Source organism: Chaetura pelagica, unplaced genomic scaffold (genome assembly GCF_000747805.2).
Source record: "Chaetura pelagica isolate M959 unplaced genomic scaffold, ChaPel_1.0 scaffold106, whole genome shotgun sequence".
Taxonomy (NCBI): domain Eukaryota; kingdom Metazoa; phylum Chordata; class Aves; order Apodiformes; family Apodidae; genus Chaetura; species Chaetura pelagica.
The window spans coordinates 6054790-6066979 of record NW_009954222.1 but is presented as its reverse complement, the minus strand read 5'-3'; the positions used below and the strand labels follow the sequence as shown (position 1 = coordinate 6066979).

The 12190-nt window shown below is 33.8% G+C and overlaps 1 protein-coding gene across 2 annotated transcripts in view; it reads left to right on the top strand.

Annotated features, from left to right (window-relative positions):
* RBM26 (RNA binding motif protein 26) overlaps nt 1-11426 on the top strand; it is a 52923-nt gene extending 41497 nt beyond the window's left edge. For both annotated transcript variants that reach the window (XM_010003503.1, XM_010003504.1), the window contains 5 exons: nt 296-400; nt 2928-3137; nt 4666-4752; nt 8048-8161; nt 10725-11426. In XM_010003503.1, the coding sequence (XP_010001805.1) occupies nt 296-400; nt 2928-3137; nt 4666-4752; nt 8048-8161; nt 10725-10814 (606 nt within the window). In that variant the 3' untranslated portion in view covers nt 10815-11426. The remainder of the gene's footprint in view (nt 1-295; nt 401-2927; nt 3138-4665; nt 4753-8047; nt 8162-10724) is intronic.
* Nucleotides 11427-12190: the final 764 nt, after the last annotated feature.

Genomic DNA, 12190 nt, shown 5'->3' with positions numbered 1-12190 from the left:
GCTGTCTGAATTAATAAGCCACAACTTGCTTAAGTTTAACATTTCACTACATCTTCTAGTTTTCAAATTCCTTTTCTGCAAGAGTTTCTAGGAACTTGTTTCCAGATGGAGATGCTGTGGCAGACTTCTACCATACCTAGAGGCTGACACTGGCCAGCCCTTAAGTCATTGTGTAATTTTTGAGTAGCCAGCTGATAGTAGTAAATCAGTAGATTTTGGGGTTCTATCAGAAACATGTTTCCTCAGTAGAGAATGTGAACTCTAGTACTAATAATTTACCATAACAATTTCTTAGATGCAGAAAGAGTTACTAGATACTGAACTGGATTTATACAAGAAGATGCAAGCTGGGGAAGAAGTTACTGAATTAAGACGAAAATACACAGAGCTACAGCTGGAAGTATGTTTGTCTCTTCTTTTGTAGCAGTTAACTTTTAATCAAATATTTTCATATGTCTTTATTAGCCTTGTGTATTGTATCGTAAGCTTTTTTTTTCCAGACTGCAATGTAAAATTGCGTGTAGATGGGTGCATATAGCTGTATTATTTTAGAAAACCAGTTTCTGAATTCCACTGAGATAGAGAAATTGTATTGTCTTAAATGCTGGTTGTTAATTTGTTTAAAATACGTAACTGTTGATGATGTGATATTTTACAGTTTTATAGTAGTAATAACTTCTTGAGAGAATGGAATGTTTTTAAGTTGTTTCTTATGGGTGGTGTTGTGTTTGATACAGAAGAGTTAAAAAAACACTGATCTTTTATTCTTAAGTGTTCGCATCATCTTAATGAGATTAACCAAGAAGGCTGAAGTGCCAAAAGTAATAATATTACAGCATTCATTTAAAGAGAAAGAGGACTTATCAAAAGCAAATACATGTTTCAAGAAGTGTTCAATGTATGGAACACTTTTTAAGTACTTTAAAAAAATTCAGAAGGCTGTGCAAGATTATTAATATCTGTGTCTTATTTTGAGAAATTCTGAATGCAGTGGATGTCATTCTAAGTTACATTTCACTGCCTTGCTTATATGGTTGGGTAGTATCTGCTTAATTGCATTATAATCTTAACTCTTTACTGTTAAGCAGGCTGCTGTGTTGTTTAAATCCCTCTTCATGAATTTTGGTCATGTCTTGTGTATAACACAGTGCACATACATATGACTAAATTGCTTTGAAATCTCATTTTAAAGCAAGGTTGTTATGCAGCTTTAGTAATTTTGAGAATAGGTTTGTTAATAAGCCAAGCTAATTGAATAGAGATAATATAAAAGTTCATGTTAACAAGATTTATTTTGATGATGAATATTACTTCATAGACATACTGAAATCTTATTTGTACATAGTACATTTTAGAAAATGTGTTAATTGAATGATCTGCAAAACAGCAGTAGAAAAGTAGGTGCTTGTTCAAGTTACACTGTAGTTGAGTGGGGTAATCCTACTCTATCTCTCATTGAGTCTGTATTTCAAGCTGGAAAAAAATGCAGCTCTTTCAGGAGAAAAAAAATGCTACTAACGTGACTATTCTGAGGCCTTTATCAAATGCTGATCAAAGTAGATAGAGGAAAACAAGGTTGTTTGTAAAGCACACCTATGTTTCAAGGAACAATGTAAATTGTATCCCTTTTATAATTTAGAGAAGGGATATAGAGGGTTTTTTTCCCCTTGATGTTTGTTAGATTCTTCAATAACCTTACAAATTCTTCAGAAAAACTTTTATTCACATACTATCTCTGTGATTTTAACCCCAAAATATTAATGTTTTGCTTCTGTAGCTCATAACCTGCTGTTCTGTTCCAGGTGGCCCTGATTTTACTGGGAGAAAACTCCCAGTGTACAGCTTGATTGTTGAGTCAGCATAATCTTTTACTTCCTGGATTATTAATTTAAAACATTTTTAAATGTTTGGTTTTTCAAAAAAAAGAAAAACAAAATAACAACGTAAAAAAACTCCACCAAAAACTCCTGCAAAATTCTTTTTACAAAAAATAAAAGCAAACAATATACTGTTGTGAACTTATCTGAATAATTTAATTAATAGAGCCATAGGAGATTGATCTCATGGGTGATACCGCTGGCATGTGTTAAAGTAGTGCTTGAGTTCTATGCACAGTAGGATTTGTTAAAAATGTTGCTACAGTGTTTTTCTTTGACATTTGATTCCTATGCCATAACTATTTGGGTTTGAAAAGAGTATTTTTTTTCTCCATGTTGCAAACACTGATATTAAATCCTTGAAAGTTCTTTTTTGAAACTTAGATTAACTTATACAAATTATTTTTTAAATGAGGATCAGAGATCCTGTCATTTGCCTTCAGACTTTTCTTAGAGAGTGCATGACTGTTCTTTAGAAGGGATACTCAGGGCTTGTGGGAATGGAGATGAATGAGTATATAGATCTAAATTTGTAGAGAATACTTTGTCCTTGGAGTTGCTTGTGAGAGCCTCTTTTTCATACCTCACAATTCTGTGGCCAAAAGCTATTATGCTGTATTAATTCTAGTACAAATAGAAATCCTGGCTGGACTTGCAGAGACAAACTAGGAGACAAATATAAATAGACAAATTAGGTAGTTAGACGCCACACCAAGAAAATCTGTTAATGAAATTACAGATGTGTTGCAGTTCCTTTCTCCTGTGAAGAATTTTCTTTACAGATAAGGGCTCTTTTGATACCTGTTTTTAATACCTGGTTCTTTTTTCCTATTTCCATCCTGGTTTTGATCTGGTGATAATCAACAGTATTAGGTTTTTAATGTTATTAACATGTTCATCTTTTGTTATTTTAAGACCTGTAAACTGCTTTTTTTTGTCTTGTTTCAGGATGTCCTTTTAGGAAACATCAGGTTATGTGCTTGTTGTATTTGTCTAAATATTTAGATAATGAATGTTAATACATCAATATGTTATGTATAAACATCTTAGGCTGCCAAACGAGGGATTCTTTCTTCAGTTCGTGGTAGAGGGGTTCATGCAAGAGGTCGGGGTGCATCACGTAGCAGAGGTAGAGGAATACGAGGCCGGGGTAGAGGCAGAGGAGTTCCTGTGCATGCAGTTGTGGATCATCGACCTAGGGCATTAGAAATCTCTGCATTTACAGAGAGTGATAGAGAAGATCTTCTTCCTCATTTTGCGGTATGTGGCAATTTCACCTTTTGTGTTCTTTGGATGCCATCCTTCTGTTGACTGATTTGTTTTCTCTTGATTCCATTCACCTGGAAATATTACTTAGGAGTGAATCTCTCAACGTTATATACTTGTTCATGGGAAAAGGGAATGCATTAGAAGAAGGTGAAAAAGAGAAATTACACCAAACAAACAAGAAGGACACCACATAAAAACCAGCTACAATTATAATGGTTTTTTAGGATGTCATGTTTCCTGGAGCTATATATATATAGCCACATAAATGTACATAAATGCACTGTATCATACCTATGTAGGGGAACAGAAAGGTAACCATGAGACCCGTAAGGGAACAGAATGACTTCCTATAGAGATGTATGACAAGACCAAACATTTATACATACCTATATATGTGTGTGTATTTAAGGGGAGGAAATGTATTATCTATAGAGCTGTATGATGGACTGAACATTTCAGCAATGACTTTACAAGTTTTGGTTTAGAGCTAAGAATATGTAACTTCAAACTGAAGTCATAGGATGTTTCTAAATCCAGTTTCAATAATGAGTGTAAGAAAAAATTAATGTGCAACATTATATTATGATTTATAAATATTATAGAAGTAAATTTTGCTCGTTGCCTTTAAAATTTTTCATGTTATGATGTACTTCTCTTACTGACTTCAAAGAATATAAAAATGGAAACAGAGAATCAGCCCCTGTTAAAAGCTTGCTGTGTGTTATCAGTTTGTGTTTGCATATTTGCTCAGAACTTAGCATTTCCTTATATTTGGTTTTATTACTGGGATTAACTTAATACATTTAGCAAACAAAAATATTAACAAAAATTAGTCCTTACTAGCATCAACAAGTGCAATTCTGTTCACAGTGCTAGAGGTATAACACTGAGAAAAAATGTTACGTCATTTTTCAGGTTGTGCATTTGCTGTTTTAAACTTGCTCCCAATTTCATGGAAATGCACTGAGCTGTGTTTCTTTTTCTGTGATATGGTATCACAACTCTGCACACTAGCAGTTCACTCCCCCTGTACAAATATGTTGGGCCTTGCACCTTACAATGATGGCAGCATTGAAGGTAGCAATACCATAGAGACCGTTACAGGAATGTATGGGCCAGGTTTTTAAGATGCTGAAATCAACTTCTGGAACTATTTCTACAGTTCCCACATCTAATAAAACTTTTTGTGGAAGGGCTTGGTGGTAGACTATTGGAATCATCTCAAGATCCCTTCTTTCTGATCAAGAGAGAAGTATTGAAGCAGAACAATATCTTTTTCTGTCATTTACTTCATACCTATGTTTACAGTCAGGAAATTCAGAGACTACAGAACTTTGGTGTTTTAGAAATGCAACTAAAAGCAACTGTATTCTTTGTAAAGACAAGTACTCTGATTGGCATTAAGGCTGTGAAAGGTACACTATTCTAATTTTGTTTGTTTTTTGAGGGCATTTGATTTAGGGCAGCATTTTTAAACATGGAGAACTATTTCACTAAGCTTTTTTTTATTTATTAAAAGCAATATGGTGAAATTGAAGATTGCCAGATAGATGACTCTTCTCTCCATGCGGTCATTACTTTTAAGACAAGAGCAGAAGCTGAAGCTGTGAGTATAGTCTGTTCGTACTCTGTCATATTCACCTACTTTCTGATTGCATTATACTTCTATATTTGATAAAACTTAATACTGATAATTGTGTAAAAACATTATAAAAGAAGTCTGACAAAAATTTTAATTCTAGATTAAGCAAATCTGTCAGAGCAGCATATTACTCGAACTCTTGGGTAAAGAGGGTATTTATAGCAAACTCACGTGCAAGATACAAGAGAGAAAGTAAGAGAAATACTTGAGAATTAATGGCTGGATGTCTTGTTTTTTCTTATTTAATTGCCAGTTGTTTTCACCTGAAAATTTGGTTTCCTCACAATCTTCCTGAAATTTCTCTGTTATCCTGCAGAGTGAGCCTATATATTTTATTTGTGGTTGGTTGAATTTAGATTTTCCTGAAGCCTGTGATGGTGTAAATATGATCTGATATGATGGGGATTGCTTTTCTGCCCCACCCCCCGCCCCACCCCCTTTTTTTTTTTTGCATACTACTTAGAAATTTAGGTAATTACAGAAGAATAGCATTACAGAAGTAACTTTCAGAGACTAAAATCCAGAGTTGTAGTCTAGCATCCTTCCGTATGGATCATTAGGACACTGTACATTTGCCTCAGCACAACTCCTGCCTTATTCAGTCCATGGTGTAGGCAGTATGTGAACGTGTGCAAAATAACAAAGTTGTTCTGCAAATTATTTTGTCTTCTTTAAAATCCTTTTATCACTTTTGGGAAGGAGAATCTTGAAAATGATAGGGACTCCCAGAAAGAATGGATTCATATTTATGGTATGGTTGTATGGAAAGATTTCATTTTATATTTATATTATGCATAAAGTTTTAATTTTTGCACCAAGTTGATCTTGTGGAGTTTACTGGAACACAGCTTTCATGTGTGGCCAGGCTCTTCTTTATATGCTTTATTTTGAGACACCAGTGGTCTGATGGACCGAAACACTGATATTTACAGTGCAGCTTAAACCAATGGGGACAGTAGTTTTGAACACTTACACTACCATTATGATTACATATTTTGAGAAACAATTTGATGCATGTGCCAAAGACATTTTATGGAAGCACAGAAATTTGATTTGTGAAACTCTTAGATGTAGCAGTGATGAGCAATAACTGTACAGAGATTGTAATTATTCCGTAAAAATGAAGTGTAGTTAATGGTACAGAGTATATAGTGACTGGTAGGGAAAACTGGTGCTGCACAAGTGTATTGAAGGAACACAGTTCAACAGTGAAATGAAGTTCTATGGAGAATAAGAAATACCTGGTTGCAGATGAAAGTTGTTGTAATTAGTATACTGAAAAGTGGCCTGAATTAAGGTTGGAGTTTTAGTTTTGGTGCTTCCTGACACTGGGTACTTCTTTCTGCAACTTCATATTCTTTGAGGTTATGGTTTACATAGGAAATACTCTTAAGTGTTAAGAGGAACTTCTGCTTTCCTGAGAATAAAAATAGGTCACCTGGAACAGTTATATGTTTTTACGGACTGTCCAAATAAAGTCTTTATTGAGTATGATTCACAGCAAAGATCTTGACACTATCTTACTGCAGTTACTTACTAGCAAGAGGTGGTTTTTCACTGATACAGCTTGTTTTGCCTAAAAATTGGCATGGAAAATCTTTTCAGCCTTAGCTCAATTTCTGTATCTGAAAAGCAGGGAATGGTAGTCTTTTGAAGCCAAGTATAGAAGTGTGGAGATAAGAAGCACCTGAAGAAGAAGGTAATAGAGATAATTAAGAAAAATGTGGGCAGGGGGAGAAGGGAGATAGGTTTGGTAGGAAGGATGAAAGTAATCATTTTGTACTTGCTTTTTTTCTTATTAAGCATTTCACTGCATTTGAAAAGCAGTACGTTTTTTCTCAATCACTCTCAAGTAGATTTTTTTCCAAGCTGTGTTGAAGGTGAAGTTGAGAATATGCTCTGGGAAGTGGAGTTGTAATTGGGTCAGAATTTATGATCCATGTGTGAGATGTCCACATCTAGTTAGTGTTAAAACTTTTAATTGTTTAATTACTTTTTATATCTTAATTGCACCTTCATTTTTAAATTAAAATTTTGTGAAAACTGTGTTTGATCAAATATAGCAGAATTTCTCTTTTCCTTAAGGTATTCTTATGTATTAAATGTATTTCCACCGGAATCTCTGTGTTTACTACAAAGGTAGATTTAAGACAGGCAGTTGGAGAAGTTGTAGAAAGTAATCATTAAAAGCCTCTGTTGAGGCCAATTGTGAAGTAAATGCAGTTAATATTTTACCTTCTTAAATGAAAATAGGCCGAGGCTTTATGACCATGTATGTTCTAGCCTGAAAGAGAGAGGAGGATTCCCTATTGTAAAATGTTGCATTTTTATGTAGTAGTAATTCCTTCCAAAGATTACAAGTTGTTTCTGGACCTAAATGTCACATATAAGTACTTCTAAAAATTCTAGTTGTGTGACATTGTGATGAGACCATGGACAGAAAGCTCCTGAGCTGCATTTTAATAACCATAGAATCTTTTAAATTTATCATAAATTTATATGTACAGCTTTAAAATTTATACCTGGGGACTTTAATATCACACAATTCATGCTCAGATGTCATTGAACATGTAATTGTTTCTACATTTCACATTATGCTGTGCTTTCAGATTGTACTATAAATCTTTTGTGACCATGACGGTTATTTCGGAATGTTGCTAACGCTGATTTATGCTCATTCATGTTACTTTAATTTGAACATAGTATTTCCAAAGCAGCCACTTAATGCAGCTGATACTTTGAAAGGCATGAATATCCCATAAGTTAAAAATTTTTACATTTCAATTACAATGGCTTTACAGGAAGGGGAACATTTTCCAGTAGATAAAGTTGTAATCACAAAGGGTTTTTTTTGTTGTTGTTTTGTTGATTTTTTAAAATTATTATTAAATAATTTGTATTTCTGGAATGTCTTCTGCCAGTAAGTTACACTTTAACAGTTTTGTGTTCATCTTTGAAAAGTGAAGAACCCATCAAATATTATTAAAAGCCAGGAAGAGGTGTTGGTTCATTATGTTACCCACATCAGCAAATGATTTATGGTTTTCAAAGCTTATTTTCTTCTGAATATATTTTTATCATGTTTCTGAAACACGTGCAGTTTTTTTAACCTATCACTAGTAGTTCAGTATGAGCATATTATATCTTGGAGTTTATTTTGAAAAAGCAGGCTGTGGGTTTATTTTTGCCATTTAGGTATTACTGAAGTTAATTTTTCTCTTAAGAAATATGTAACTAAAACGTTTTAAACTTGTTTTAGGCTGCAATTCACGGATCTCGTTTTAAAGGACAAGAGCTGAAGTTGGCATGGAACAAACCTGTTGCTAGTATGTCAGCTGTTGAAACAGAAGAAGCTGAACCTGATGAAGAAGAAGTAAGCTTGCTTTTTCTTTTTTTTAAGATGAAATAATGTAGCATTTTCAGAAGAAAGTGATCTATTAATTCCTGCTTCTGTTTTTGAATCTAATTCATGTTTTGGTATCAGCAAATTTACCTGTAAATACATTTTGTGTTTTCTGAGGTGTTGCAGAAATGTTTCATTTCTTACACACCAAAAAACTCTGGAGGATATATGTAGTAAAAAGGGTTGGGTTTGAACTTGTACGAGATTGAAGATTTTGTCCAAAACATGACGTTTTGTGTCATCTCCTTCTAAGCACTAATTGCTTAGAGGATCAAATTTCAGAAACTAATTTTCCTTTAGAGAGAGATGTGGCTTGGGAGATACAAGTGAAGGAATAATTAAGAGTATATACTAACTTCATTCAGACATCTGACGTACCCCTGCTGTTTCATGCATCACAGTGCATGAAAGTTATTAAAGTCTCGTCCAAAGAACCTTAACTGGTTAATGTAGCAATAGTGGGGCAGCATTTTTTTGATGCATTGAACTCATTACACTCAAAATACCAATGTTTGAGAGTTCTGAAAATTACCACTTAGGGAGGAAGTCAAGCAATCTTTTTTCTAAGTAATTTACTGTCAGTTAACTGTATATATACATAAATGCCATAGAATAGCTGAAGTGGAAGTACACATTGACTTACTAAGTGTTAATATATTTTCTGTATCTTTTCCCTGTGATATTTTGGCAGGCCTACTATAAAAACAGCTTAAAAAGGATTGTTTTAATGTAACCAGATGTGATTATTCTTTTTATATTTTATAGTATCCACTTTCTGTTTGTTTATTTGTTGTTGTGTGTTACTGGGGTTTTTTTGCTGAAGAAAGCCAATTTGTCCTTTTGACTTCATCTCCAAAAATGCTAATTTCTTTTCAGTGTGTCAGTTGAAGACAGGTAGACTACCTACACCATTGAATATTCATATGGGACATTTGTACATTCTGACTTACTTAATCTTACTTTCCTTGTATACACAAACCTCAAGCATTGTCAGGTAGTAATGAGCTATGAGTCAACAGGAGACTACACTGGGGAATTGTCAGAGCATCTTAGATAATTTATCACTTCTCCTTCAGAGGTATAATGCCTGTGAAGATCAACACCAATGTTTTGTTGATGCAAGGGAGTCTACCTTATCCAGAGGTCTCATTGAGTAACTATTTCACTGGGACTTCTCCATTTTGCATAATGAAAGAAGGGCATGTAGGGTATGCAAACAAGGAAGGAAAGTGCAGATACATTGGTAGGTGAACTAAAGCAAGATTAATCTTTTAACCCCACCTGAACACTCTAAGTGTAGGTGGAAACCTCTGGAGTATAGGTAGTGGTGGAAAGAGAAGAAAGATAGTAAAAAGCTACATGCTCTGTCTGCCCTGGAAAAGAGGAGGATAGATTTACAGAGGCCTTGGGCCTAGATGCTTCGTGACAGCTTATGTGTTTTAATCTGGCTGAGAGTACTCAAGCATACATTGACAGGTCAGATGTGAACAGAGATGCTTTTTAAAATGCACTCTCCATAGGCAAAAGTAGTAGTTTCTCCCTCTTGTAAAACAGCCTAGTGGAAAGAAAAAAGGCTTAATTCTAGGCTTTCTTCAGCCTAGATCTTTACATCTCTACAGAAGGCTTCATGTCTTTGCAAATCATTCTTCACACCTTCTGTTGAATTTGGAAATTCTGTAACAAAAAACAATATAACAAGAAGAAAAAGCAAGGAAGAACCATAACTGTTGTCCAACAACTCAGAGACTTTCCTAGCAAAATACATCCTTGTGTTTTAGTGCAGAAATTGCTGTGATAAGTGCAATCATCAAAAAGTTCTGAGATGGGTTAGTTAATGCATCCTCGTGTTTATATGTAGACAAAAATTAAAACAACTGTTTCCTGTTCTTTTAATTTTGTCTTTGTGAAGCCTACAACTATCAACCTGAAATGTTCAGGGTTTTGTGAAGTCTGTTGAGTTACTATGTTGTTACTGAAAGCAGTTTAAAAAGTTAATATATTTTGTCTACACTTCTGTAGATACCTGTCTTCTGGTCCTGATCTTTTAAATCTTTATATTGGTTTTAAGCTTGCTTATGCTGTCAGAATCAAAATGTTTTGGATTCAACCTTTATGATACTAAGTTACAGGTGATTTAAGCCCTTGGATGAAAGCAAGCACAGTTACTGTGAACATTCAAAAATTACACTAGTTTTCACTATAGCATCCTAAATTTCGTATGTATATTGCAACTTAGGCATGAACTATATGCTGAGGAATCCAAAGAACTATTTAAGTATGAGGTGCTTATGTCTTGGTCATGTTGAAGTTCAGTGGAAAGAAAAAAAAAACAACCATATCTTATTTGCTATTATCAATATATGTGTGTAGTACCTATAGTATACATACTACTTACTTTTTAAAAAGCATTACTGTTTACCTACTAAAAAACATTTTTTTTTCTTTATTAAATTACAAGTATTGGAGATTCGTATTTAGATTTTCAATCTATCAACATTTTCTGACATAACAGTATAGTGTTTTTCTCTTGAAGTTTCAGGAAGAATCTTTGGTGGATGATTCACTGCTTCAAGATGATGATGAAGAGGAGGAGGATAATGAATCTCGTTCATGGAGAAGATGATTCAACTGATAAATGCTAGAGCTGCACCTGTGTTGCATTAGTATTACCTAATGTACTTCTGCATCTTTGTATTAAAAGGGGTTTTGTGATGAAGTTGGATTCAGATATAGACTAAAAAGCAGCTGGTTGGTTATACATTTTGAGAGATTGGTGTTTGAGTTACATTTCAGTAAATGATTGCTAAAGACATCATACTAGGAACATATGCAATGTTTTTATTACATAGTTCTACAGAAAGTTACAGAATTCTTTGGGTTCTTTGTAATTTACTGAATTGGTCAAACAAAAATGACCAAAAGTTGTTATAACATAGGTAATTTTTGTTCTATTCCAGATACGGAATGAAAATTTGCATTTAAAAATCTTTGTGAATGTTTTCAGAAATGAATAGATAACAGTACTAAACTGAAGTCTCTAAAGTTATGTATTCATGATATTGCATAGTAGTATGCTTAGGCTTTACTATGTACTAGCCTTTTGTTGGATTTGTGTACGTATTTTACCTATGGGTTTTAATGATAAAGTGTATGACTGCTTTGCATATAAGTCCTTATGACTTTAAGATGTTAAAAAATAAAGAAATGGAATGGTCTTTAAAAAAAAAAAAGAAAAAAAAAAGAAAAAAAAAATAACCAAAAAAGCTAAGGCAATGGTCCTTCGTACTGAAAAAAAAAAAAAAGAAAAGAAAAAAAAAAAGAAAAGAAAAAAGATCATTCCAGATGGCAACCCAACCCCCATATTCACAAAAGGAGCTCTAATCACTATCACTTTTAATGTTCAATACTAATTTAGTATATGAAAATCCACATAATAATATTTCATTTACATTAACACACAGGTGCACTTCACTGCATAAAAGCTTTTGCCTATCTTCTGCATTTTAAACTGATGTAAGTCAAAGAGTACATAGACTGATATTCCAACCATAAGGAATTTATTCTGTCCCCCCACACTGTGCAACTGTACAAGATAATTTGATCCCACAGAAGTATATGCAGTACTGAAATGTAATTGGAAAATACATTAGGTGAAGTGGAATATTTGGTAAGTAATATTCTAAAAACTTTAGAACGTGACTACGTACACTAATGCATCTTTTTTATTCTGGTCTTTCTGGTTTTCCATTTCAAAAGTAATACTCAGCAGATCCATAGCTCACACAGTAGTGTGTATTTGTCGTTTAAAAATGTGTATACATGTAATGTTAGTAGAGTTTCTACTCCAGAGAAATACTTAATTGGTTCTTTCTAATGGGGCATTCTGTTACATGAAGTCTGACATTTCTCCTCAACTTAGGAAGGGGAACTGCCTAGTCCTTTGCAGTAAAGGACCTCTCTCACCAGAAGGACTTGTTTTTATTTCCATTTAGTGGCATT